Source organism: Papaver somniferum, unplaced genomic scaffold (assembly GCF_003573695.1).
Source record: "Papaver somniferum cultivar HN1 unplaced genomic scaffold, ASM357369v1 unplaced-scaffold_125, whole genome shotgun sequence".
Lineage (NCBI taxonomy): Eukaryota > Viridiplantae > Streptophyta > Magnoliopsida > Ranunculales > Papaveraceae > Papaver > Papaver somniferum.
Window position 1 is genome coordinate 4,852,553 of NW_020621603.1, and position 15,585 is coordinate 4,868,137.

Consider the following 15,585-nt stretch of genomic DNA (forward strand, 5'->3'; position numbering starts at 1 on the left):
TGGTTGTTTATTTGAGAAAAAGGAAGTTAGATTTTTTGAGAAAAAATGTTAAATTTGTATCCGACACGCAAAATTAGAGAATACAAGAGGTTTTTTCTTTTTACAAGTAGTCTCAGCTAGTATGTCCTCCAAACGTGTCACTAGTTCAAAGCCATTACCCTTTAGTTCCTGACTCTCTAGATTGTCCAACAGAAAAGTTGGCCAAATTTGTCTGCCAGTATGCCTTCCTTTGGGATTGTCCCAAGCTTCTAAGTTCTAGCTGATCTCGCGCAGTAGCTGGACAGTTCCAGTGCACCTTGTAGCTGCCAATGAGGTAGTCCTAACTCCCAAATTTTCTGTGTGTAGCTGCAGTGGAGGAGTACATAGTCTACTGATTCTTGTTGACTGTTGCTTGCAGAAGCAACAACCTGTATTGGTTAATCCACCAACTCACCACAACTCTTCCGTTTAAATTCTCTTTTTATACAGCTGACCAATGAAGAACTGTACCTTGTAGGGAACACTGGTGCCTTTTCCACTGCACCACCACCATGGCTTGCATTCCCTCCTGCTAGTACAAGTAGCTCTGAACTATCAAAACCACGCCTATTTTTCTTTGTCAATATCATACCCATCAACTGTAGAAGAACTAGTATCACCATTTCATTGACATCTATGTAGTTTCGCATTAGAATCTCCACAACTTTAAACCAGATTCATATGTTATATGCTGGAGTTTCAGAAATGAAATACAAGAGTTGATATTACATAACCAAGTTTTCACTCTACCAAAATGAAATACAAGAATCGAGCAATGGATTTCAAGATTCTGGGTCACGAGTTTCAGAAATGAAATACAAAAGCCGATATTACATAACCAAGTTTTCACTCTACCAAAATGAAATACGAGCAATGAATTTCTAGATTTTGGATCACACCACAATGATGATTTATGCTTAACTGGAAGATTTTTAGGTGATAGGCCAACATACAGATCACTGAGCAGATATTAAGTCGGTGCCAAGTTTGGATGTTTTGTAGTCATGAGGCATATTTTGGCCTACCGAGGCCATCTTAGATCACACTGCTTTGAGCACACAACTGCAGAGAGTGGAGTGGGATAATCCTCCTTCTATCCTTATTTCTCTATATAGGCTAATCACATTCAAAACTCTTGATTCCACATAGAACTTAGCTAAGAGTACAAATGAATGCCAAAAAGTTTATCCTATCAAATGATTCACGATTATATTTCAAGAATGAAATAACAAAGACTCCATGAAAAAACAAAAGAGTATTCAAGATTTAAAACTTAGAGTACTATAGAGTGCATAGTTACAAAAAAAAAAAAACGAAAAAAAAATAGATATAAAATCTAACCTTCAAGCATCCCTTTGACTCTGAGTTTCCAGCTTCAAGTTCTCGACTACATCAGCAACTGAGCAACATAATCTAGCTTCCGATGCTAAAGATTGAACAACTCCATTAATCAATCTCAACTCCTCTTGAAACTCAGTATACAATACCAATTTAGAAAAATGTTCATCCAAAACCAATCCAAGATACTTCACAATTGATTTAAGTGAAGGAACCCAATCACAAGCTTTCAGTCCCAATTTCTTACCCGCTTTCGGACACGGATTTGCTTGAGGAAACTTCTCATATTTCTTCAACCATTTCCCCAAATACTTAATCAAACTCAACATCTCAGTCCCATTCAATCTTGATAAAACATATGACAATGTCAATGAATCAAGATTTGAACTTGCAAATAAATAATGCAAACAAAGCTCAGCTGGTGTAAACCCATCATAAGCTACCCAAAGTAATAGCGAAGCTTCCTTCGCCAACAAAGACTTGTCATTCTTTCTACTACTACAACTCTCTATAGCTAAACTAGCCTGGTTTTCCCAATCTTCCTTTACACCAACCATATTCTTTTTCGAAACTTTAGGCAGAGTAAGAAAGTATTTGAAAATACTCACAAAATCATCAGACTGAATATCCGAAACATGTTTAACACATAAACAAAGCAAATCAGATCTTTGTTTCCTCACCAAAATCTCAACCAAATCCACACATGTTACTCCTTGAATAATTAGGGTTTTCAATACGTCCCATACCTCCAGCTTTAAAGAAGCTTCCAGTATCAAACTCAAAAGATTTTTACCAATAAAAACACCTGATTTTTCTAGCATTAAACAAACAGAACTCGAAAGATCATCATCAGATAGATTAACTAGATCCACGATTTTCTTCAAGAAAGAATGCAAAATCTCAAGAAACTCATCTGTATTAAAGGATTTACGATTTTTCAGCTTCTTTTTCAATCTTTTGGTGAACTTGTTACCTGATTCAATGATTTCTGTATCGGTTTCTGAAACCTTCCATCCTTCAACACGTTTGATAAGTTTAATATCGTCTGTGTCATCTTTTGCAGCTTTCAAATCGCTGAGAATCGGAATTGCATTTAAAACTATTGGGTATTTTGATTCGACTGAAGTTTCAGAATCAGCAGCGGCGGCGGCTTCTTTGATGAGGTCTAGTAACGACATCTCGGTGGATGAAATGAAGACGCGAATGATTTTCTCTCAAAACTTGTTGAAGATGGAGAGAGTAGAGGCTGGAGTTGAGAAGGAAAAGAAATACAGTTTTGATTTTAGGGTTCTGCGGTGAGGAATTTTTTCTCAGGGTTTTAGAGTGTGAGCCGGGAGACTAAGGTTGAGGCTGGACTCCATTTGAGCCTTTTAAGGTAGTCCAACACATTGGCCCAAATCCTATAGACCCTTGCTGTAAGCCTGTAAGCGCAAAATCAGTCGGCACTCTCGAACAGTCAAGGTTGAGCTTGTATTCTCAATAGCAAATGCATCTGGGATTCACAGTTTGCTTCTGGAGATGTGAGGAATTCAGCTCTGAACCCACCCCTTACTTTGTTGGATATGAAGGTTGTGAAGATCAGCATAAGACTTGGAGTCTTAGAAAGGGAGATCCAATTGTTGCTCTATACGTGAATCTTAAAAAATGAAGCCTAAACAATTGCCAAGCCTTATTACTTCTGAGAGATAAACTCATTTATAGATCATAGAGCATTGCAAAAGGGAAGAAGCACAAAAAAGCAAGGCTCCACCCTAGTAACCTTAGTTTAAAAAGTAGGTGCAACTACAAAGTACAAACTAGTGACATCTGAAATCTGTAAACGATTTTTACAGAAAGATTTATAAAGCACAGACAACTCTGCATAAACTAATCAGCTAAAAGCTAGCATCTATCTTTGACTCATTCAATCGATAGACTGACCCTAATTCGAGCTGAAACCGCCTAGAGAATTTTCCAGAAGTCACAACTATCCTATACTGAAACCAGACAAGTGAAGGCGTATTGTCTCCAAACTAGTTTCACCTGTTTTCTCTAGAGACCAAACGTCCAAATTGTCCAACAGCAGTAAAGGAACAATCAAACATCCAAATGTTAATAAATCATAAGTAAATTTGTGGAACTAGAGGTGCAAAGGCCTACCACAACCACATCCAAGTATAGAAGACAATCGAACTCAGTGACGATCTATCAAAGATTTCTAGACAAGAGGCCTATGCATCACCTAATAAGCACTGAGATGAGGGATACCCAGGCAGGACTCTGACAAGCGAAACTATCAAAGAAATTAACACCAATGAAAACTCAGAGGCCCGCATTCCCGATCTTCAACCCAGCTACCAGTGTCATTCATGTTCCAGGTAATTTCCTTCACTCAGCACAGGTAATTTCTTCCTCACTTGTCATCCAAATGATATCTTTATAGAGTATGCTATGAATAAAGGAACTCAACGTACCATGTTTGAACTTTAAACCCCAAAACATCCAGGAAATTCAGATACAGTCAGTCTTCAAACATCAAACACAAGGTTTAAGCTTTCTTGTCAAGCACAACAGAAAAATGACCTTTTTGCCTCTGGACTAGATAACAGTGAGTGGTGCTATACGATAGTGGTTAATAGTTTGCAGCTAAGCATTTGCTGCATGACTTAGAGTCAGACAATACCAATATGAATTCATGAAATTTCCCTATCACGCCATTGCTAGTAACTCACAAGGAGATGAATCAAAAATAAGTCTAAACAAAAACAATGATCAAGATATGAAAAAGTATATGATGACATAAGATCAAAAAGTATATGAAAGACCTGCAGGTTATGTTCTACATTAACACATGGACAGAGCAAGATGTTCTATGGATGAAAATATCTAAATTTGTTAAAACAATCAAAACTGCTTTCTCTTGCTTTTAAAGATCTGGTCTCTTTTTGCATAGACATAAATGAAAGCAAATGTAACTGACCCAGCTATTGATACAGCACCCCACGGAAATGGTGGATCCTTGAAACAAACAAGAGATGACTCCATTTCTTCTGTGGCATGGTAAACGAGGTTGTGGATGGCAAATAAATCATGATCAGAAGACCTGTAATAATACAAAGCCTTCTCGAAATCCATATGAGACAATGCAGACACAACCTTGTCCAACTTGTACTTTAGCATATTCCATCGCTGTACGAACTCAACATGCCGACCTTGTTTAAGAAGTTTTCTATCTCCCCCATGTGCAGATATTGATTCTAGCAAATTGATTGCACTAGTAACTGAGTCATTCAAAGCTGAAACAAGAACATTTCTTCGAGCGGCATCCTTTTGAACAAAAGATAAAGTCGACGACTCCGAAAATGGCCCAAATGGAGTTTGCCCAATACTCCAAGTATAATCTACCAAAGTGTTATTATGTCTTGGGCTCCATTTCAAATGGGTTGGCGAAACTCCCCACATACTCTGTAAGATAGAACCTACAATTGGTCGCTCAAGCTTGCGTGTTTGTGTCATCACGTGTCGACCATTACAGCTATAATCACTTACGGTTTGAGTGTTCTTTGTTCTAACAGCAATTACCATATCTTTAAAAGCAATCGATTGGTGATACCTATCGAGCATCATCAATCTATTATACTCCAAATCAAATACATAAACTGGAAGTACATGACTACTATAATCCTCCTCGGGAATTCCAGCAGCCTTTCTCAATTCATCTACAGAATCCGAAAGAATTTGATGCAATCTTTTGGAATCCAAATACTCACTAGCAATCAAAGTATAATTCTCAAACAAGAACCTCGAAGTAAAAGAATTTGTTGAAGCCGCGATAGCATAAGTACATAAAGGACAATCTTTAAAACTAACATCATATGTTCTAAACTTTAATGATTGACCACCAAGTAACAAGCCCCCTGCATTTGCTTCATCCATGAAAGTTCTCTCAATAGAATTCCAATCTAAACCATTTACATCCTTATTTTCAGATTCATGAACATGTATAAACTCAACTATAAGCGAATTCATTAGCGGAACAGAAACCCTCAAAGAAGGAACTAAAAGTACCTGATAAGCACTCCAAACCAACGAAGCTAAATCCGAAAGCAATGCTTTCTGCGATTTCGGCCTTCCATGTAAAGCCGCCAAAGGATGAAATTCACCTTTAGGCATAACTCCATCACCAGACAAAGCTGGACCATAATTAACAGGTCCAGCAGCTAAATCAATCCAAAGATACCTCTCTTTACCAGTCCAAATACTCCCAGCACATTTCGTATAAGCCAATGAACTCTCCCCAGCTCCATAACTATACGCATATGGTTTCGGCTGCGAATTCAAATTCAACAAATAAATATAAACACCTTGAGCAGGTTGTTCTTTCTCAAAATCCTTCTTAACAATTTTATCCACAACCGAGTAAGGAATTGAGACCAACGTTGTTCTCAAATTCGTAGTCGTCACACCGATTTCAGATTTGATGGATTCAGCGATTTGGGTAGAAAGAGATGGTGAATGAGAAACATCAAGATGAAGAGAGTGTTTAATAGAGAGATGATGGTCATGAGTATCAGATCCAATGATTTGAAACTGATCAGAGAAATGAGCAGCGGAGATGAAATTGGTGAGAAGAGATTCAGAATCAGATGAGAAAGAACCAACGAGTTTGAGATGGATAGGAACTGAGATTTCTAACGAGAGAAGTGAAGTGATAAGAGATGATATAGTAGTGAATGATTGTGTTGAGAGTGTTTTTTTGAGTTGTGATGGTAGTAGCAGGAAGGAATCGTTGTTTGCTTGTGGATCAAGATGAGTTTGTTGAGTATGGAATGAGTCTAGACCTAGAATTGGAAGTGATGTAATTGTAGGTGAGATAAGTAGGAGGAGGTGGAGGAGGAGGAGAAAGGTGGCAGCGGTGGTGGGTGTGGTGGTAGAGGGCATTTTTGTTAGTGATTGTTTCGAATTAGGGTTTAGGGATTTGACATGGGAAGATTTTCTCTGGTTTGGAAAAAAATCCCCAAATGGAAGAAGACGTTGAATTGGAGACTGTGGAGTCGAGAGTCCTGAGTCTTTTGACTTCTGAGTGTGATGCGAGATGAAGCGGCCTAAGTGAGACCGGCTATTACTGTACTAACCTAGGGAAAAGAACCGGTAACACTCGATCAACATCGCTATGCATCTTTTTTTTTTTTGAAGCATACATCGCTATGCATCTCATCGCATGTGCTATAGGGGTTCCTATGGGTGTGGCAATTCTTTTGCACCCACTATGGAACTGGCCAAATGAATCACTTAAGCCGGTTCATATGCATAATGATAAAAGAACTTGTTTCCTCTATCAGGTGGCCTGGAAAATTAATCGCGCTACTATGAAAAACCGGTTCAGCAATGGAAATGCTATTGAGCAATTTTAACTATAGCTTTAGGGATAGAGTCTTTATCGCTAGTAATTTTGTTTATATCGCTGGAGATAATTAATATCGCTAAAGATCGACTCCATCCCGCCTATAAATAATTACATTTTCCACTATTTCTCTTCAGACCTTCTTTTCTTTCTCCAATTTTTTCTAGATAAAACTCTTTGACCCCCAGTTACTTCGGTCTTGGGACAGTTCTACCATGATTCCCAAACTAAGTTAGGATTGGTTATACCATGACTCCGAATATAGGTTATAACCGGTTATACCCTGCTTCCAATACTAGTTAGGATTGGTTATACCATGTCACTAGATATAGGTTATGACCGGTTCTACCTTGTCTTCCAATACTAGTTAGGATCGGTTATACCTTGTCCGCAATATAGGTTATACCAGTTCTACCTTGATTCTCAACGTAAGTTAAGACCGGTTCTACCTTGTCACCTTGCATTGGTCATCCAAATATTCTTCAATGAAAACCGGACCAACACAATTATTGATTTCTCTTTCGATTACGAAACAACTTTGTTCATCTACTTCTTTAAGCCAATATAATAATACATAGTTTCTTAGGATGAAATTTCACTTATATCCCACACATAATCAAGTAACTATATACATGAATTATGTTGATGTCGTATTTACGAAGTTCAAAAGATAAGCGTTATACTTCATAATTCAATATAATTCCTTGACACTTTGATTATAATAATATGACCAAGTTTAATACTAGAGTTTCATAAATATATAACTTCGCATTTATGTTTTCAATCAAAAGCGACTTGAAAGATGTGTTAGGAGTAGAAACAAGTCAAGTCAGTATTGTTAGAGCACTGCTCGGTCGAACTCGCAAGTGTTGCTATCTCAGGCTTGTTGTCAAGTTTAGTTGCCAAAACTATAAGTCTTGATTTCTAGTCTACTTATAGCTAAGTCTCGAATTAGGATAGAAAGTGTAGTTGAGCTTTAGACTTCAAGGCGTTCATCGATCAAAAACGAAGAACTACTAAGGGGAGCTTGTGGAACTTCATCAACAAAAAGGTATGTGGAGACTTGAACTCATCTATCACTCAAAATTCTATCTGCTCTATCTCCTATTTGAGACAAAAGTTGGATAGCTATATAGACTTCGATTATACACATCTGATATTTCGAGCTGAGTTTAACTCGCTCACATATTTCTCGAAATACGTGTTGATAATCTTTCGCTTTAACCAAGTTCATCTTATATTCTTGACGAAAGTCAAAAGATGATCATGTGAAAATCGTCTGGTAACATCTTACATGATTTGTGTGAGACAGTCATTTGATGTAGACTCGAAATGTTTCTATTGATCATTCGATCACTTGAAAATTGTTTTGAAGCTAATAGTTTGTGTGAGACAACTATTGTCGTCTTCCGAGAGTATTTCAATGGTTGAAATGAGAGTTTAGAATAATTGGATATAAGCACAGTATGCGTACTTGCATATGTGGGTATGCGTACCGATTGGTTTGGTCAAGGTCCGAGAACCGAGTACGCATACCAGTACGCGTACTGGCGTGAGGTTCAAGTTCCGGGACTTTACTGAGTTTGGTGGTATGCGTACACGTTCGCGTACTGGCGAACCCAAACTTAATCGGGACACTTAGGTATGCGTACCCGTTTGCATACTTGAGTGGATTATGTTGTAACATCAGGTTTGTTCATGAACTAATATATTTATATAATAAGGAATGCACTCTTTTGCAAGCCGTGGCTATGATGTTCATGAATTGATTCGAGTGATTCAAAATCGATTTTGCTTCAATTGTGTCATGTATACTTCTATGAGAATACTAACAATTGAACAACTCTAGAACTAGTTTCATTTGAGTCATTTGAACTTGTTATGGTTAAGATGAATAAGGTTGATATGAAAGTGTTCATATGGCTAACTTCGGTTACTATTGTTGAGCCAACAAAGGTGCACACGTTTAGATACGGTTACTCATATCTAAATGAAGTCACTTTTCATTTTTTTGTAGCAAGCTAAGTTTGATCTAACGGTTGAAAGATATTAGCTTGAGTCTAATAAGGTTTTCATCTAACGGTGAATATTGAATGCTTTATTACCAAGGTAACATTGATTGCAAACCCTGATTTGAAGACTATATAAGGGACAACTCTAGCAACTAGGAAACCTAATCCCCACACCTCATGTGTGATACTAGTTGCGACTAGAGTCGATTCTCCTGTAACCTTAGGTTTTTCACGAAACCCTGTAGGTTAACGACTTGAATACTTCATTGGGATTGTGAAGCCAGACCCAACTATTTTCTCTGTAGTTGCGTGTTGTGATCTTGCTGTTTTATATCGTGATTGGGCATTATCTTCTTTAAGATTTGCTCGAGATTTAATCTCCGATAGGCAAGAGAAAAAGTAGTCACAAACATCTTCGTCTCATAGTTTGTGATTCCACAATATCTTGTTATACGATTAAGATTATTGTGAGGTGATTGATATTTCTAGGCTGATCTTCGGGAATATAAGTGCGGTATATCAATTGGTTATTGTTCACCTTGATTTTCAAAATAAGGAACAAAACTTATAGGTATATCCGTGGGAGACAGATTTATCTATTCAGTAGACTTTTTTGTGTGAGACAGATTGGTTTATCAAGTCTTCGACTTTGGGTCGTAGCAACTCTAAGTTGTGGGTGAGATCATCTAAGGGAATCAAGTACGTAGAGTCCTGTTGGGATTCAGGGAAGTAAGGAGCGGCTTAATACAGTGTGGTGTTCAAATATGAACTAGGTCCCGGGGTTTTTCTATATTTGCGATTTCCTCGTTAACAAAACTTCTGGTTTCTGTGTTATTTCTTTTCCGCATTATATTTGTTTATATAATTGAAATATCATAGGTTGTGCGTAAGTTCAGTCAATTGTTAATCCAACCTTTGGTTGTTGATTAAATTGATTGACATTTAGATATTGGTTTTTGATAACGTCAAAGTTATTTCTTATATTCAATCGGGCCCGCAAATTCCTATTTGTTTGATTGCAGATTGAACTGAGAAATAGAGATATACTCTTTGATATACTTTTCTTAAGATTGAGTCTTACTGTCTAGTTGATTCTCTTGAAAGTATATTGGAGTTATTCCATATAGATTGCTAAGCAAAATATTGGGTGTGGTTGTTAGACCCCCACTTTTTCAATTGGTATCAGAGCAGGCAAACACGTTTAAAACCTTATAAGTCTGTGTTGGTAGCGATACGACTCTATGGACAGAAGTGTTATCTCAGTAAACGTACCACCAGTCTTCGATAGCTCAAATTACTTATGGTGGAAAATTTTTATGCGTGCATTTATTCAAGCGCATGATTTTCAATCATGGGTTTATGTTGTTAATGGTTATGATCCTCCAATTGTTATAGCAGACGGTGTTTCTGTTGCAAAGGATATTGGTAGATATGAACCCAATGAGATACTTGCTGCAAAGAAAAATTATGAAGGTTTAAATGCTATCATTCATGCCATTACCCCAGATCTTCAGCATCATGTGACTACGTGCACTCTATCTAAAGATGCGTGGGATATCTTAGAAACCGTATTTGAAGGGAATACCTGTGAAAAAGAATCTAGGCTTCAAAACCTAAATTCTGATTGGGAAAACCTTCGTATGGCAGATGAAGATTCATTTAATGATTTTAATCACAAAGTGTCTGAAATTGTTAATGCATCTTTTGGGTTGGGTAAGACTATTCCTGAAAAGGACATTGTGATGAAAATTCTCAGATCATTGCCATTTATTTACGATTCTAAGAAACATGCCATCATTGAAGGAAATAACCTTGATGCGCTTTCCAGAAATACTCTCGTTGGGAAGTTAAAAGATCTTTGATCATGAGCATGTATTCAAATATGGAAAGGATATTGCTTTCAAGCACCAAAGAACACTAAATTACTTGAAAAAAGTAAAAGTGTTGGCATCTCTGAAGATGATCCTTCTGAGACTGATTCATCAGATGAAGATCTTAACAAGTCAGTCTCTTTTATCACAAGACAGATTAGAGATCTTCTTTTGAAGAGAAGTAAACGGTTCACTGGAGATAAACTTAAGTCATCAGTCAGACCTCATAATCGTGTTCCCTCTAAAAACAGGTATACTGACGATACTGATGACGAGATATGCCATAATGCTTCAAGTGTAAAGGCTTTGGTCATTTTGAAAATGAATGTCTGAAACGTAGAAAATACACTAGAATTAAAGGTCTTGCTGCAACTCTTGATGAAATGTTTGGTCACTATGATTTTGATGAAGACGAAAAATCAAGTGTTGCACTTTTCTGTGAAAATGTTGATTTTGGTAATTGTAGCAATACGTACATCAATATCGATGTTCTTCCGGGAGAAACTTCAACCACTTTGGAGGATATAATCGATCTCTCTTTGTCTACTGGAAATTCTATTTCAACTTTTTCATGTTCTACTGTTTGTCTAGCATCCTGCACAGCTATGACGTCTGAACCGTCATCCATATTGACATGTTCGTATTGTACTCTCAAGGGTCATGAACTCTCCTAATGTTTCAAGTACAAACATAAGATAAGATATGTCAAAAAACTTCAGTGAAGAGCAAATCAATTAGCAAATAAGCTCAAACTTGTTCAAAAATCTTCTGAGGTATGTAATCTCATCTCTTCCCCGAAGAAGTTAATTTTTAAAGAAAAAATTATACCACTAGAGAAAAGAGTATGGTCTAAACAGTCTGTGAAACAGGGTTATAAGAATTCCGTTCAAGAAGGTTATGGTGGACAGATTATTCTTCACCCCAATACAACTTAAATATTTTGGTTGTGTATCTGGTCTCATGTGCTTGGTTCAAAAGAGACAAGAGATTGCACATTTCAGGCTTTAGGGTAAAAAAAAATGGATTTTTTTTTTTTCTGTTTTGTTTTTGTTTTTGGGTTTGTTTTCATCGATCTTGAATTCTTCATTCTTTTCATATCTAATTGATATTGAAAGGGTTGTACTCTGTTTGATCAATAAAAGAGGGTTAAAATCGACAATTCTGCCTTCTTTAGGGTTGTGAATTATGCGTATGTGAATCCTTTTAGTGTATAAAGGTTTTGTAACCCTACATTCCCTTTTCCTTCTCTGAAAAAATCTTTTTATCACAAGATAGCTCGTTGAGTCTGATCTGTGAATTCCTTTCACAATCTCATACTGGTATGGAGAATCCAAGCAGTATGTCTTCTGATGGAAAATATGTTATTATGATTTTTAAGCCATCAATCATGAAGGAAAAAGATAAATCTCTTGTACCTTCAACTTTCAAAAGAAAAAGGAGGAATGCGAGGAAACCAAGAGTTGTTCCTTCTAAGCTACAGAAAATTTCTGGGGTTCTTGAAGAGTTGAAAGAAAACAAGAAAGGAGATTCAGCAAATGAAGGCTATTGTTTTGAGGACTCTTGAAATTCAGAAGGCCCTGGTTCGACATCAGTCTAGAAGTTTTGTTGGAATTGATTTCTGTCTTCATGAACCTTATGTTCTTATGGCTGTTGACGACAAGGAGTTGTGGGACGATAAAGAATTTTTTAGAGGCCTTAATGTCTAGGAAACTTCTTATGATAATTTATTCTTGTGTTTTAAGAAGGATAACTAGGGTTTGGAATAACCATTATTGTGAGTACACATAGATATTTCCAACGATTTTCATCTTGCAATGTTTTTAGATTTATTTACTTAAATTCTAAAGTTTATTTGGAAGATGATTCTGCATTATTAATCTTTTTGGTTTTATATATTGCAACTTGTTATGGGATATGTGTGTTTGCGTCGGTGAACAATGATTGTCCCATATATGCTCAAAAGTTAAGTCAATCATATGTCTTTATGTGATTATTGATAAAAGATATAATGAACTTTTGACAACAAAAGTCTATTATGTATATCATATGTCTATTACAAAGATTAAGTCTATTATCATATGTCTTTTATCATATGTCTTTATTATGTAATTATTATGCAAATATTGATGGAAGATATGATGAACTTTTTTTACAAAGATTAAGTCTATTACATGTCTCCATGCAAATATTGATGAAAAATAGAATGAATCTTTGTATATCCCGCGGATTGATCTTTCCCTGATCCACTTCTATGTGAAAGTATTGTGTGGCTCCTTAAGTTCACTTATGTTGAGCATTTACGATTAAATTAATCATGGGTTCTATTATGGTTAATTTAATTGAGATTTATTGATACAAATTCATGTTTCATGTAATTTGTTAATGTCCAAAGAAATCCTTCTTTTCTTTTAAAAGTAAGGTCACTCTTGTTGTTCTCTCGGGAATGACATTTTATGGGGGGGAGTTCTTTATTGAATTGTGCTTAATTGCCAAATCTTTGTGGAGAGTGCGGAAGTGGAATATTGTAAGAGTTTTCTTGTATCTTTATAAACTCCTTGATGAATACACTAAGTTTCGACTATGTGAAATCATCGAAACAAAGTTGATATGTTCTCTTTTGGTCCTGAAGTATCTCTATGGAAATTTCATTAGGATCCCACTAGTTTTCGTACCTTTTCCAATTTTATTGACGAAAAGGGGGAGAATTAATGTGTACTTCACACTACAAATACACATGGTTTACGGATCATTATGTAAGGGGGAGTGGTTTTCATGTGAGATGAAGTATTTACTAAGGGGGAGTGATACATATCACCATAGTATTGTTTTCAAAGTTTTTATAGCTATGGATCTTCAATAACTATGATGATGAGTTGAACACATTCAGAATCACTGAAGTACTTGGAAGTGACGAAGATTTCGAGTAATGTTGAAGAACCAAGGAAATAAAGCATTTGGATTGAGAACTAAAAAGTTTATTTATTTTGTATTCCATATGTATTGATAGTTTTGTCACTAAAATTAACAAAGGGGGAGATTGTTAGAGCACTGCTCGGTCGAACTCGCAAGCGTTGCTATCTCAAGCTTGTTGTCAAGTTTAGTTGCCGAAACTATATGTCTTGCTTTCTAGTCTACTTATATCTAACTCTCGGATTATGATAGAAAGTGTAGTTGAGCTTTAGACTTCACGGCGTTCATCGATCAAATACGAATAACTACTAAGAAGATTTATCTTATTATTTTTCGTATCTTGTGATTTTCTTGCACACATTTTGTGATTTATCTTAGACATCGTGAATGTTTACCAGAGACCTCAGAAGGATCATCAGAAAGGTCGTAATATTTTTGGAACAAAGAATATGTTCTTCTTCCTCAAGATAGTAGCCAAGAATATCCATATAAGCATCTTCCATTTTACAATATTCCTTGTCTGGACGCTCAAAATTGAGATGTCCAAAACCATGACACTTTGTATACTGAGGAGTATTATCTTTCTTCCAGATTTCTTCCTTAGTACTCCATCCGTTACTTTTTAATAGGCCAGTTTCTTTTTTTGAGAAAATTAAGGAAATTAAGAGAACTAATTATTGAAAGTGGTCCTCTAGACACTTGTCAATAAAAGAAGTGAAGTGAAATGGTCCCCATGACACTTGTCAGCCAAAGAAATAAGTGAAATGGTCTACATAACACTTGTCATCAAAAAAAGTTAAAAGAAAAGTGGTCCCAAAAAATTAAAGTAACATTTGACTTTCCCAATTAGGAAACTGACCTATTTTTTTGAAATATTTATTTATAGAAACTGGCCTATTAAAAAGTAACGGAGGGAGTATGTAATTTGGAAGATAGTTTTTTTTTATGAGATTTCCTTTTTCTTATTCTAAGAACTTTCTTGAATTTTTGAGAGAACAAAGACAAGATGGAGTTCAAGGTCGTCTCATCTTCCTGACATACAATTTCCTGACAGAAGGTGACAAAAGGGTAATCAATAGGATCACACACTTTTACAGCTTTTAGTGACTCAAATTCTGATCCTGTTCAAAATCAAATATCTTCAACTTTCCAACAAGATTGCTTCTTGGAAAAGTTGAAAAATCGTTTTCTCTTGTGTTGACATATTTCTTAGATTCGTATCGAGATGGCAAAGATCTCAGCATTTTTAACACAATATCATTTTCTAAAATAATTTTTCCTAACACCTGAGAGACATTCACTATTTCAAAAAGTTTGTGATTAAATTCCTCAGATGAATCTTCATCAGTCATACTAAGATTTTTCAAGTCATAAGTTAGGTTTTGAAGTCGTGCCTTCTTTTCTAAAGTGTTTCCTTAGAATGATGTTTATAAGCTATCTCAGGCTTGATTCGACGTCTCACATGTAGACACGTGATATTAAAGATTTGGGCTTACGACATGTATAATAACATTCAATCCATCTGAATTATGCTTTACAACAAGAATTTCATAGCGTCGCGTCATATTCACCAATATCCTTGGAAGAGGTTACTGTGCCAATAATAACTGTTAAACGAGTGTATCCTTTGAAAAACTTCGCCATGTAGAGACATCACGGGCTTGTAAGAAAGAATGCGTAGCTATTCTCCACCATATGTAATTTGTTCTATCAAAGGTTGGTATTACGTTATTGGAGAAAGAACTCATGTCGATAGATTTCAGATCGCTTCAAACACAGGCAATTACGTCTTTATGGCATTTGTCATCTATGATACCATTTGTAAAAGAGGGGGTACCATGAACACCAACAAGATTTAATTTGGAAAACTCTATATGAGCAAACTTGTCTCGCTCAGTAGCTCAGATCAACAGTAAAGATCCAATACCTGATATTATAGAGATAAGGACGTTATCAGAAATCAATATCCAAGTAATAACATTGTATGTACTCGAACTATAACACGAACAGAATTCCAACATGAACAAGTCTTGTGTAATATTTCTTTCAAGAT

General features: G+C 36.1%; 2 protein-coding genes across 3 annotated transcripts; both read right to left on the reverse strand.

Annotated features, from left to right (window-relative positions):
* Positions 1-110: 110 nt before the first annotated feature.
* LOC113331626 lies at positions 111-2,672 on the reverse strand. Of its 2 annotated transcripts, none has more exons than XM_026578318.1 (2): positions 1,360-2,672; positions 111-547 (listed from the first exon to the last, which is right to left on the reverse strand). In XM_026578318.1, exon 1 carries the CDS (start codon positions 2,532-2,534, stop codon positions 1,362-1,364), a length of 1,173 nt encoding a protein of 390 aa, XP_026434103.1. In that variant the 5' UTR covers positions 2,535-2,672; the 3' UTR covers positions 111-547; positions 1,360-1,361. The 2 variants fall into 2 exon arrangements, with proteins under 2 accessions (XP_026434103.1, XP_026434104.1); XM_026578319.1 differs by lacking the exon at positions 111-547 and adding an exon at positions 556-709.
* Positions 2,673-4,113: 1,441 nt separating this feature from the next.
* Positions 4,114-6,439, reverse strand: LOC113331447. Its single transcript, XM_026578153.1, has one exon. It carries the CDS (start codon positions 6,274-6,276, stop codon positions 4,240-4,242), a length of 2,037 nt encoding a protein of 678 aa, XP_026433938.1. The 5' UTR covers positions 6,277-6,439; the 3' UTR covers positions 4,114-4,239.
* Positions 6,440-15,585: the final 9,146 nt, after the last annotated feature.

Bases quoted from the DNA above. Each gene is read 5' to 3' on its own strand.
- LOC113331626 (XM_026578318.1), bottom strand. From the start codon at position 2,534: ATGTCGTTACTAGACCTCATCAAAGAAGCCGCCGCCGCTGCTGATTCT.
- LOC113331447 (XM_026578153.1), bottom strand. From the start codon at position 6,276: ATGCCCTCTACCACCACACCCACCACCGCTGCCACCTTTCTCCTCCTC.